Consider the following 12848-nt stretch of genomic DNA (forward strand, 5'->3'; position numbering starts at 1 on the left):
AGCTCGGTGCCTGAAACTTAACTGCGCAATAAATTATTAAGATATGTTCGTTTCCATACTTTGGGGCAGATACGGGTCATTTTGAGGTAGGATGGAAAATAAAAGGTAGTGAGCTGGGGACTTAGCTCAGTGGTAGAGCACTTGCCTAGCATGCATGAAGCCCTAGGTTCAATCCTCAGGAACACACACACACACACACACACACACACACACATAAAAATTTAAAAAGTAGAAAGAAAACAACTAAGGTCCTAAAGTTCCTCATAAGTTCCTCATGCCATTTCTCCCCAGGCCAGTTTTCTCTTTAACTGAGAATGTTTCATCTTAACGCCTGTGATAATGTTGAGCTCAGCAGGCCATGTCATGAGCTATTTAAAAATGAGGGTACAGTTTACTCTAAGCAGTAAAATGCCCAGGCATTCATGAGTGTAACTGAGGAGAATCAGTATGGTAAACTGTCCCCCTAAGCAGGATCAGGATGCCAGAAGATTAATAATAGTTACTTTATTTCCCCATACATACTACTTGTGTGTTAAAAGATTGTGTGTATGTATAAATATATACATATGTAAGAGTGAGAAGCACAGTGAGAGTGTGCCTTTTAATCACCTCAGGTCAATATCAAAGTTGAGAATTATTATTGTAGATTATTTAGGTAAGAGTATTGCTTTTCCTCAAGTAGTGTTTTGGAAATAGCTATTTGTTGATAACTGTTCATAAACTGGATGTTCAAAAAACTAGCAGTTGGTTCAGTAATCAGTTTTGTAAATACCCAAGCAACGTTTGAGTTTCTTTCTAAAACCCATCATGGATTAATAAAAATGGTACTATATGGTGCTAATGATGCCACTTATATTTTTGGCAGATAATACAATGTGATACAGCAGTGGGTAAAACCACAGATAATTACTTTTTGCCAAGTGAGTCACAAAACACTCGAAGAAAGGCATACCAGTTTATTTTTTTTCTTTTTTGGTACAGAGGATTAAACTCAGGGGTGCTGTACCAAGGAGTTACATCCCCAGCTCTTTTTTGTATTTTTTGATAGAGTCTGAGTTGAGGAGGCTGGCCTTGAACTTGCAATCCTCCTACCTCAGTTCCCCTAGTAGATGGAATTATAGGCGCCAGCCACTGTGCCTGGCCCAATTTATTTTTTTAAGGAAAAAAAAAATTTTGTTTCTCATGTTGTGAGGTGAACAGCCTCAATTGGTGGAGTAGCCATTTCATGAATTCACTCAAGGGTCCAGGATTCTGGCACGTGATTCCATAATCCTTTAGGACATTATCCTTGGTAGAATTGGAGAGAAGTCATTTCAGTTTCCAATCTTTGTACTCTCTCAATTCTTGGAATCCACAATGTAATCTGAAGGCAAAACAATTTTCTGAGCAACACTGGAGAACAGCATTTTATAGATCAAGGCCTACAAATGCCTCATATCTTTCCACTTTTAAAAATCCTCAGATTCAGTTAATATTCACAAGCACTCAGGACTCAGTCTCCAGATACAGTCAACCTCAGAAAGCTGCAGCTGGTATTTTCTTAGCAGCAGTCAACACTGCCCTTGGTGCTTCCAGGGCCAATTTCTTAACTGGTGTTTAGCAACAAGACTGTAGTAGAAATTGCTGTTTGGGGGGTGGGCGTGTAGGCTGGTGGTAAAGTGCATGTGAAACATGCATAAGGCCCTGGGTTCCATCCCCAGGACAGAGAGGATGAAAGGAAGGAAATCGCTATTAGGATCTATAGGGCTTTTTCATTTGAAGAAAAACCATATGACAAATGTGAGAATAATGTGAAATTACTAACACCGGCCAAAAAAAGAATTTATTAAAGATGATACAGAACACTTGTATGCTCAAATTTTAATACTGCTTTACATGTTTTCTTTTTGTGAAACAATTCCTATTATATTAACCAAAAATTTCCACTGGTAACATATTTAATATTCACTTGTCAAACACAATTGATAATCTTAGGGGAAAATACATCAAAGGCATATATACAATTATAGAATTTCTTATTATACATGTAGCATGGAAGATACATTTTATTACATTTTACATATTCTAGAAGACATTCAAATGAAGATAAATAGATTCAGACTGGTTGATAAACTATTCTGGAGGTTGAGGTCCTTCACTTTATTATTTTGTGATAAGAAAATTCAAAATTATTAATGTTGAATTTCTCATCATACATTCATCTAAGAACAGTTAAAAATCTTGTAAAGGAAGACTGTAGATTGGTTAATTTAGGCATTTTACAGTGGCTTGATAATTCACTGCTGGGGATATTTGCTAGAGAAGAAAAAATAATTACAAGAAATTCTTCCATCTATTTAGATCTGGTAAAGAACCAAAATGGAAACAGAAGATAAAATAACTGTGAAGCTGCAAGATGCTATTTTTGGCCTAGTCTGTTACATCCTGATGATTTTACAAGTGTTTTATTTTTCATAAAGGTAAAAATCTGAACAGAAAAACATTGTGTTTTTCCCCAAAATATAGATTTTCTTGAAAAATATATACATATGATATATATATATATATATATATATATATATATAAGCAAAAAATTATGTAAAACCAATAAAGAAAACACCACAGTTGAGTAAGTGGATGCAGCATATAGATTATAAAATGTCCCCACAGCAGTTTGGGGGCTTTCCCCTCCTTCTACCTGTTTCATGATTTATAATCACACCCAGTATTGTCCAGCCTACAAAAAAGGCACTACTGACAACAGGTAGTGCAAAGAGCTCAGATATTATAAAATACTTTAAATTTAGAGTAAATGAAAATGCAAAATGGTACATCTTTTGCAACTCATTCCAGTGTCAATGCTTAACCAAAAAAAAAAAAAAACCAAAAAAAACCCAAAACCAAAAACCTAAATATACAAATGCAGCCCAGAAATATTTAGTGCAAATATGAAGAGTAACAGCATAATTTAAAGTTTCTTAAATAAGGTAAGGGAAGGGCTTGTTCTAGAGGTCTCTGTAGAACAATAAATGTAATGGCATCTGGTGCAGTCTTAAAACTGAAAAATCAGGAAAACAAAATTAGAGGTGAACTCTCACCTACTAATATTTATTATTCTAACTTATAAGGGGAGACTAAAAGATGATTTGTTGAAGACCAAAATATTTTCTTAGATTTCTTGACAGGGGGTCAAAAATAACATGAGTTCTTCTTAAGTCTGCGCACGCAGTGCTGGTGTTCAGTTGCTGAGATGCGAGTGCCTCTGAGGGCCCGTGGTGCACGCCACCGCATCAGAAGGTCTCGTCATCGTTGCAGTTGGTCGCCCAGTGCCCAAACATCTCACAGATCTCACAGTAAGGCCGCTCCTCACTCCGACTGCCATGATGTGTGGAATGGGGTGGGTCCTCGGACATCTGTGCCTGGGTGGGACAGTCCTCTGTGTCATGGAGATCGAAGCAGTCACAGATATCACAGAAGAGGCGGGGCTTTTTCTTGGTCTGTTTCTCCTGGTCATCGCTACAAATGTCAACGTATAAAATCAGAGGTTTTATCATAAGAAATTCAAGAGAAAACATCTCATGTAAAGAATTTTAAAAATAAGTAAGAACTAATTATGGCCAACTCTGAGCCTTCAGGGAAAGTAATACATTCCATATTTTAAAAATGCCAAATCAGACCATTTGTAACCTCTCTCTTTGCCGGATTTATGGCAACCCATTTATGGCAAAGTAACTGCAGAGCAACTGTACCTTTCTGGTTGTTTGACAACCCCCTGGAAGAGCTGAACTTTAAAAACACATTTATCCTGATGCCCTGAGGTTCTAGTCAGTATGGCTCACTACGAAATACCTGTCATAGGTGTTCAGGTCGTCCCCATTGCCATTAAGAGCTGCTTCTGACATCATCTCCACCTTCATTTTGAGGTCTTGATTCTTTCTTTGAAGGTCCACTATTACTGAATTTAGGAAGTCAATCTGATTTGTCAAAAAAGAAAAGAAACAGTGAGGTGGGTAACATGTCTAACGTGCACAAGCTGCAGTACCAAGAAGTATGCAGATGTCACATAAGGGGCCACAGTGCCTGTCACTGGACCCATGTTGTTCAAGCCCCCCAGGAACAGAAGTAATGAGATTCTTTGACAAATAGCTGAATTTAAATGAGGCCATATGGCTAGGTGGTAGGGCTAAGGTGGTTTCCTTTTTCCCCTTTCTATCTCTCAACACTCTTCAAATGTTACTGAGTATTTTATATTGAAAAATACTTTAAATCAAGTCTCACTGAATATTTCCCATTGTGAATGCATAAGCTTCACTTGTCATTGAGGCAAATAAAATTATACTTAAATAGCTAAATCTGAGGGTTGTGGAATGCTACTGATTGATTTTTCCATAGGGGAAAAAATACAAACTTGCATCATTCAAAAGCATAATCTTAGATTTGTAGATACATGGGCATGAGTTTTAATTTTTCCTTCTACTACACAAATATATATATACAGATTTTACAAAACACATAAAGTTCTTTCATTAAATTCTAGAACCCATTCGGGATTGTTCTGGAAGACTTCATATGGATTTTCTCTCTCTTTTTTTTTAAATATTTATTGTTTAGTTTTCGGCAGACACAACATCTTTTATTTTTGTATGTGGTGCTGAGGATTGAACCCGGGTCGCACGCATGCCAGGCGAGGGTGCTACCGCTTGAGCCACATCCCAGCCCCTGGATTTTCTCTTAAGACAGCCATTAACCATTGATAATGACAGTAGGGAACATGGAGGGCTGTGAAGGGGACAGCAAGGCTCCCTTCCTACTGAGGAGAGATAGGCACATGCTAACACAGCAATGTTTGGGAACCACATACTAGAAAGGGACCTATGCTGAGGGTCCCTGAGCGGCAAAGACAAGATTACCACCAGAAGGAAACTCTCATCCTAACTCTTCCGTTCAAGCCAAGAGCAATTTAAAACCCAAAGGGTTCTTCAAATAGTGAAAGGTATCCTTTCTCTAAATTGAAAAGATCCCAGTTTATAATATTAAAAATATGTACACACACATACACACACGCACACATTTTGTGGGTTTTTTTTTTTTTTGTATCAGGGATGGGACCCAGGGACACTTAACCACTGAGCCACATCCCCAGCCCTTTTTATTTTTTGAGACAGAGCCTTGCTAAGTTGCTGAGGCTAACTTTAAACTTGCAATCCTCCTCCTCAGCCTCTGGATTACGGTTTGTAACACCGCACCCAACTACTTTGAAGAAATATTTGGTCTTATTCTCCTGCTGGGAGGGTTATGAGCAATCAGCCCGGTCTTTCTCAGCATTTTATTCCAGCTTCAGCAAGGCCACCTTAGAAAGTGGATGTGCTGTGTCTATTTTTCATTTCTCAAAGTGCATTTTCTAAGTCATTTCCATTAGGACCTCCATGTCAGGAAGAAGAAAAAGCCACAGACTGGACATAAGTATAGTGGGAAACCACACACACACAGGCACACACAAATTAGGAAACAGAAAACAAACCATTTGCTGATGGGAAGAAAAGTGTTGTCAGCAGCAGCAGAAACGAATGGAAGCAGAAAGAAAAGAGGGAGGAGAAAACAGTGTTAATTATGTGCCACTCCTATGACATACACTAAGCAGACAGTGCTAACCCAGGGTGAATTAGTCTAAGTCTGATAGCTGTCCAACATAATTCCTTATAGCATCATTTATGGTAATGGACCTAAAGGGTCAGAGACATCCAAAATGTCATGTCATGTCAACTGCGCCACAACCCTAGTCCTCATTTTTAAATACAAATTGGGGGTTTTGTTTTAGTATTCACTTGTATATGCATTTTGTTGTTGTTGGAGATGGAGTCCTGCTATTTTTCTCAGGCTACTCTCAAACTCCTGGGCTTATGCAGTCTCCCACATCAGCCTCTTGATTAATTGGGACTACAAGTGCTTGACACTGTGTCCAGCTATACATTTTTATAAAGCTCTGCAAAGGTGAGACACTAGGAATAGTAATCACCTGTTTAGGGATTTGGGAATTGAACAGAAGAAAGGGTTTGGAGGAAGACTTTTTACTATGCACATTTTAGAACTGTTTACTGTTTGGAACACAGGAACACAATACCTATTCAAAAGATTAAATGATTCTGAAAAGGACGAAGACGACAGAACAGTGAAGAAGAATGTTACCTGACTCTCCTGGGCTCTCTCGTCCTCTTCTGCCTGAGTGTCAGTATTACCTTGTATTGTGAAAAACAAAAAACAAGCAGAGGCTGGTTAAGAAAAACCATTACAATCTTTTTCCTTGTTACTTATGTAGTGAAGAGCCAGGGTAGGAGACTCATTTCCACGTGGACTTCCCCATGCACCTCAGAGAACACAGAGCAAGTTCCCAGTCCCTCAGCACTGACTGGCCCTCCCTCCCACTTCCAGGGTTCTCTCCCAGACTGGCCACTACTGGGTGGGAATGTATGTCACCTCCACTGTCCATCGTCCTCCAAAGGGACCAGCCCTGCCCTTTACTGCCATGTACTTTCAGACTCTGTGGTTGCCCTGTCTTAAGTGTGTGACAGCACTCACAGATTACAGGAAGGCCGAGGAGCAGCAATGCCAGGCATCCTGGTGTGTGGGGTGCCAGGTGTGACTGGCTTCCTTCCATTAGAGAAGAAGACCAGGGACAGGCAGCGGGGGCAGCAGGGGAGGAGGAGCGCCAGGAAGGTGGTGTGTTACCTGAGGAGCTGCCGAGCTGCCTCTTGTTTTCTTTGAGTTGAAGCTCCAAGTTCTTTACCTTGAGCTCGAGCTTCACCTTATCAGACTCTAGAGTCTGAACAACCGAATGCAGGGACTTGGCAGAAGCGTTTTCTCCCCTGAGCACTGTGACCTGCAACACAGTGATTGAGCTGAGGCTGGGAGGTGGACAGGCGGGGGCAGACGCAGGAGGACCCCCGGGGTGCCCTACCTCATTCCTCAGCTTTTCCAGTTCTGCATCCTTCTCTGTGAGTAAAGCACTAGTAATACTGATGGATTTCTGTAAGGAAGCTTTCTCTTCATCTGTCTCTTTTATGTACTTGGATTCTCTAAAAGACCAAAGGGTTAAAGAAGTTCCAGAAATCAACCGAGAGTCATCAGCATACAGTTTTAGAGCAAGCACGCAAATAACTTTAGTTGATGTAAAAAAAATAATAATATATAAGGCTATTTATGCTTGCAAAATTTGAAATTTTACTTACTGTGAGGGGAGAAAAAGTTTACCTATGTATAGACATGCCAGAATCTGCATATCATTGTATCCATTTGAACTTAAAAAGACAAATTAATAAATTTGGAAGATGTAGAATTAAAAAAAAATTGTTGCACTCCCCCACCCCCCAAAATTATACCAAAATAGAACCCCCAAGTTGATTTTTGTTACTTCTGGAATCAATTATTACTAAGCAATGACAACTAAAATACATACATGCAAAGCAGTTATACAGATGTCATGCAGAGCAGTTTTATGCTGGAAGTATCAGTTGGTTCTCACTAATTTCAGTAACTTCTTAGCAAGTTCTAAGAGTGTATTTTTAAGGTCGTGTGGGCCAAAACAGCAGTAAGATTATCAATATTCAAACTGCAAGATCATGACTTTTCAACCACAGAATCTGAAGAGAACACTGAGTTGCTCATAGAAATTAAATCGCACTTTCAAGGCTAGAGCAGAAAACACCAGGAGAGTTTTCCAGGGACAGAATGGAGGCGTGGGGATTCTGAAGGGGAGAGTCAGAGCAAGGCCTTAGTGAGAGGGAAGCATGGACCTGAGGATCCAGGCAGTGGGCAGAGAAGGGGGAGGGGGAAGGTGAGGGCAAGACACAGAGTTGTGCTGAGGGGCCGGTGTGTGAGTGAATCTTCGTTGTAAAAACTGCATGTGTGCAAAAGTGCTGAGGTCGTGAAAGACAGAGTCAGTGAGGGACCATCACTGGATTGGAGAAGCCTGAGGAGACAGGACACCTAAATGCAGTGGGGTTTCCTAGCCTGGAGCCTGAAAAAAAGACCGACAGCCTGGGAGGGTGGGGACTTGGCTCAGTGGAAGTGCACTTGCCTAGCAAGGCCAGACCCTGGCTTCAACCCCCAGCGGTGCAGAGGGAAAAAAAAAGGGAAAGATGAATGAAGTGGAGAGGCTGGCTAACAGTCCTATACCTTGTTAATTTCTTGGTTTTGATACATGTGTCACAGCTATGTAAAATGTTCACATGTAGCATCTGGGAGAGGGCATGGGGAATTGGCTACACTACCTTTTTGTAGCTCTTCCATAAACCTAAAATTAGTTTAAAATGAAAAGTTCTAAAAAAAAATCACATGCAATGTGAAACCTGAGAGAAAGACCTCGTTTTACAAAAGTATTTTAGGGAAAACAAAACTGAGAGATGTCCCAGGCAAGCCCTAGGGCTACACAGCCTGTCATCTGAGAGAAAAAACTTAACTTTCACAACAAGACCACAGCTCCCCTCTGTCAGAAGCAGCTGGGTAAGTGCAGAGTATGTGATGATTCAGTCTGATTCTGAACCAGCTGGAGGAGCAGGGAATAGAGGCCCAGGTTAGAAATGGCAGAATGTATGTCTGGTTAGTGAGACCCAAGATATCCGGCACACGAATCACAGAATTCTCATGGTTTATGTCAAATTGAATTCTACATAACAATGAAAATATACGTGTTTTATTTATCTTCTTGTGTGGCTTACACTTACACTTCAGAATGATAAGTAGTAAGAAAAGAATCTGAGACTTACGGAAGTTTCTTGAATTAAAAACAATGGAAAGAGGTCAGTATTGACATACTGTTAGTTACTGAGTAATAACTTGCTAGCAAATGGGTCTTGTTTAGGTTTAAACAAAACAACTTAAATGGAAAGAATGTGCAGGCACTTTTTGCTATGTAAAGTATGTGATGTCACCCAAAGACTATTAAATCATGATATCCTTAACCCATTTTTGCCCCATGGTCCCAGATATAGAACCTACAAAAATTTAAATATAGTATATAATATATAACTACATAACAAATATATTATACATGTTAATTACATAAATATATTAATGCTAATATAATGTATATAAATTCTCGATTATTATTTTCCACCTATTTTAATATACCTCTGCCAACTTCACTGAGATATTTGCAGAATTGAAAACATGGGAGTTAATGAGCTGAGTTTCTATGAAACTTATTTGGAAGTTTATTCTACTATAAAAATGATTTCCAGAGCTCAATATCAGGATTGGGGATTGCCAAGGACAGACCCTCCTACACTCAGCTCTGATTGGTTAGGATCCCATGGACTCAGCCTTGGAGAGGGATAAACGCCACCAGCTAGCAGGAGAGAAAGGGACAGGTGTCCTTCTCTGTGCTCACTGTCATGTATACACACAACCTCTCCACAGGTTGTTTTCTACAAGGGCCATAGGAGCATTTCCTGTATAAGCTACCAGAGGATGCACAGCCAAGAAAGCTCTGCCAAGTGACAGCATAAGCAGCCCGTGGCAGCTGGTCTTTGTGCAGCTCTCCATCGCTGGCCTCTAGGCCATAGCTAAGCCCTGTGCCCACCAGGAGCGGCTGAATTAAACCATTTATGCCAACATTACTTACATCTGAATTGCAAATTGTATTGTGTTTAAGCCATGTTGGCTAGAATGGCTTGGTATTACTAATGCTATCAAGAAGGGAAGATAAACACAATATAAAATAAGGGCTATAGGGGCTAAAAATTTCTCTCCCCTATCCCCCAAGGGAACACATCACTCAGATTCTTTTCTTACTACTTACATAAGAAATAAATTCCAGTAATGAAGCAAATACCTTAAAGTGTTACTGGGCAAGCTTTAAAAATGCAAGATAACAAGAACCAAATATTAGAAACATGAAGAGAAATGCAATACAGTAAGGAGAACTAAATTTGCACTGAAGTCCTGTGCTGAATAGAGATATAAAAAAGAAATGTGTGTGTATATAATATGTATACACTGCTGAGTATATTTTACAAAACAAAAGCAAGACACAGAGGGACGAAGGCAGCCAAAGAATATATACAACAATTTGGTTTACTAAAAATATATGAAATTTATTTATTATAACGTGGATAGACTTTCTTTAGTCTTACCATGAAAGACACACAGATATAGCAAAGGAAGCAAGAGTAGGAAAGGGAAAAGAGAGGGGTGAAATGAGCATTGGTAAGTAGCGCAAGCTCGGAGACAGTCAGACAGTTCCAACCCACAGTGAGCTGAATGAGCGGAGGCAGCGCAGAGGGCTGCAGACCTGGGAGCCAGCATCGCCAAGCCAGTTTTCATTCCTGACACACACCTTGCATTCACACCACAGAATGAATTATGGCTTCAAGGGCTGTCAGTGTCTGAGACTCTGGCATCCCTTCTTTGACATTAAAAAGCCTAGAGAAGGGAGGGCAGTGGAGCCAAGTCCCCAGTCTGTGCTGGGCTGCAGCACCAGAGAGGAACAGACCCATCCAGTCCTGGCAGTTAGAACAAGTCAAGTTCTACTCTGTGATTGCTTAGATACCTTGGAACGTGTTCTGAAAAAGCTCTACCCAATTTGAAGACTGGCTTTTCAAATGATTACATCTTTAAGCTTAGAGAAAAACCTTGACCACATATTGCTTGCAACTCAATGTTACAGACACCAAAAAACCATAGCAAATACAGAAGGATGCTACTAATTTCTTTGTTTCTTTTTGCAGTGCTGGGGATGGAACCCAGGGCCTCACATATGGTAGGCAAGTGCTCTACCACTAAGCTACACCCCTAGCTCTTTTTATTTTGAGACAGGATCTTGATAAATTGCCCAGGCTGACCTTGAACTTATGATCCTCCTGCCTTATCCCAGTTGGCTGGGATAATAAGCATGCCTAGTGATGCCTGGCCAGTGCTACTACTGATTTCTTTTCTTTTCTTTTTTTTTTTTTTTTTTGGTGCTGGGGATTGAACCCAGGGCCTTGTGCATGCGAGGAAAGCACTCTACCAACAGAGCTATATCCTCAGCCCCGCTACTGATTTCTTAACAATAACTTCTCTCATCCTACAGTCAGAAGTAAGTTCTGCATGTCAATATCAAGACCATTTCAGTGAAGTAATTACATATTATCTTGACTAGGTATGTTCAATAATCACTTCTAAATTAAATTGTTGACTAAGCACTTGGTTCTTAGATGAGTGAATACATTTCAAATACCTTTATGACTTACACTCTTGGACAAGACTTTTAAACGTACAAAATATCAAGCTCTTTTAAATACTCTAGTCTTGATAAACTTACTTACCCATTACACAGACAGATCCACATACAAATCCTTTACCAAACTGGCATTTATAAGGCATTTGAGGATCTAACTTATTACCTAAAATACATTTACATTCAGATTTTGAAAACAGAAATAACTTTCCATTAAAGTTAATTAACAAACCAAAAAAAATAAATTCTAAATAAGAGAAAAAAGGTTCTAAATTTTTTCACTTCCAGAAAAAGATTGTCATCTTTATCTACATTTGCTCACCAAAATGAGCAATCGTGCTGGGCACGTGCACGCCTGTAATCCCAGCAGCTCAGGAGGCTGAGGCAGGAGAATCATGAGTTCAAAGCCAGCCTCAGCAAAAGTGAGGCACTAAGCAATTCAGTGAGACCCTGTCTCTAAATAAAATACAAAATGGGGATGTGGCTCAGTGGTTGAGTGCCCTTGAGTTCAATCCCCAGTACCAAAAAAACAAGCAAATATTTTCAAGAGACACTGTCCTAAATACCCAGGACATAAAATGGGAACAGAGATAGTGAATTGAAGAGAGAGAATTTCCTAGTCCCCAAATTTGTCCCTCTTTTTTAAGCCATGAAAAAAGTCATAGATCTAATCATATATTGAAAGGCATGTAAATTTAGTTATAGTCACAAAATTAGTAAGGACTAGTGAAGCACAGCATCTTTTTTAAATTTTTTTTTTTTTTTAGTTGACAATGGGCCTTTATTTCTTATTTATTTATTTATTTATTTATTTATTTATTTTTAATTTTCAATATTTTATTTCTAGTTCTCGGCAGACACAACATCTTTGTTGGTATGTGGTGCTGAGGATTGAACCCGGGCCGCACGCATGCCAGGCGAGCGCGCTACCGCTTGAGCCACATCCCCAGCCCTATTTCTTATTTATTTTTATGTGGTGCTAAGGATCGAACCCAGGGCCACACATGCTAAGCAAGCGCTCGACCCCTGAGCCACAACCTAGCCCAAAGCACAGCATCTTTTAAAATAATAAATAATAAATAAAAAGGTTTAAGCTACAGGGAGAAGAGAACCCAGGCAAAAAGCTGAAGGTCTGAGTCTTAAGCCTGCCTCTGCCACTCGCCAGCCTTGCGTCCCTCACAAGCTGCCTGCCTGTTGGGGCTTTAGTGTCATCATTTTAAAACGCGAGCCTCACATCTCTTTCCCTGGGTTTGTTGGAGATGAGATGAATTTGAGAATCATGAAGTGCTACACAAATGAAGGTGACTGTGTCAGTGCTACGCCAGCCCGGTTTTATATGTTCCTCTGTCAGGAGAGTCACAGGAGCAAGCCCTGGTTACTCTTCACATGTCCTTGGTAACTGCTTACTCAAGATCTTTTAAAGAAACAGAAGCTCATTTCTGCAAAATTAAACACTCTGTGGCCCATGGGGACAATGAAGGGTTGGCACACAGGCACAGTCAGAGGCAGAGACACAGCCAAGTGGCCACTATTCCTTGTTGTCCTGGGGAGCACTAGTCATGGCATATACATGTGCACTCTAGAGAGTAAACACCACCTTAGTGAAATTTGAAGGAATGAATCTAAGTAGTTTTTTGCGGGGGTTACCAGGAAT

The 12848-nt window shown here is 40.0% G+C and overlaps 1 protein-coding gene across 16 annotated transcripts in view; it reads right to left on the reverse strand.

Annotated features, from left to right (window-relative positions):
• Positions 1-1807: 1807 nt before the first annotated feature.
• CLIP1 (CAP-Gly domain containing linker protein 1) overlaps positions 1808-12848 on the reverse strand; it is a 124021-nt gene continuing 112980 nt past the window's right edge. For all 16 annotated transcript variants that reach the window (XM_081286586.1, XM_081286583.1, XM_081286584.1 and 13 more), the window contains 5 exons: positions 6935-7052; positions 6706-6856; positions 6166-6215; positions 3829-3953; positions 1808-3495 (listed from right to left, as the gene is read on the reverse strand). In XM_081286586.1, the coding sequence (XP_081142712.1) occupies positions 3270-3495; positions 3829-3953; positions 6166-6215; positions 6706-6856; positions 6935-7052 (670 nt within the window). In that variant the 3' untranslated portion in view covers positions 1808-3269. The remainder of the gene's footprint in view (positions 3496-3828; positions 3954-6165; positions 6216-6705; positions 6857-6934; positions 7053-12848) is intronic.

Source organism: Spermophilus citellus (assembly GCF_964194105.1).
Source record: "Spermophilus citellus genome assembly, chromosome: 3".
Lineage (NCBI taxonomy): Eukaryota > Metazoa > Chordata > Mammalia > Rodentia > Sciuridae > Spermophilus > Spermophilus citellus.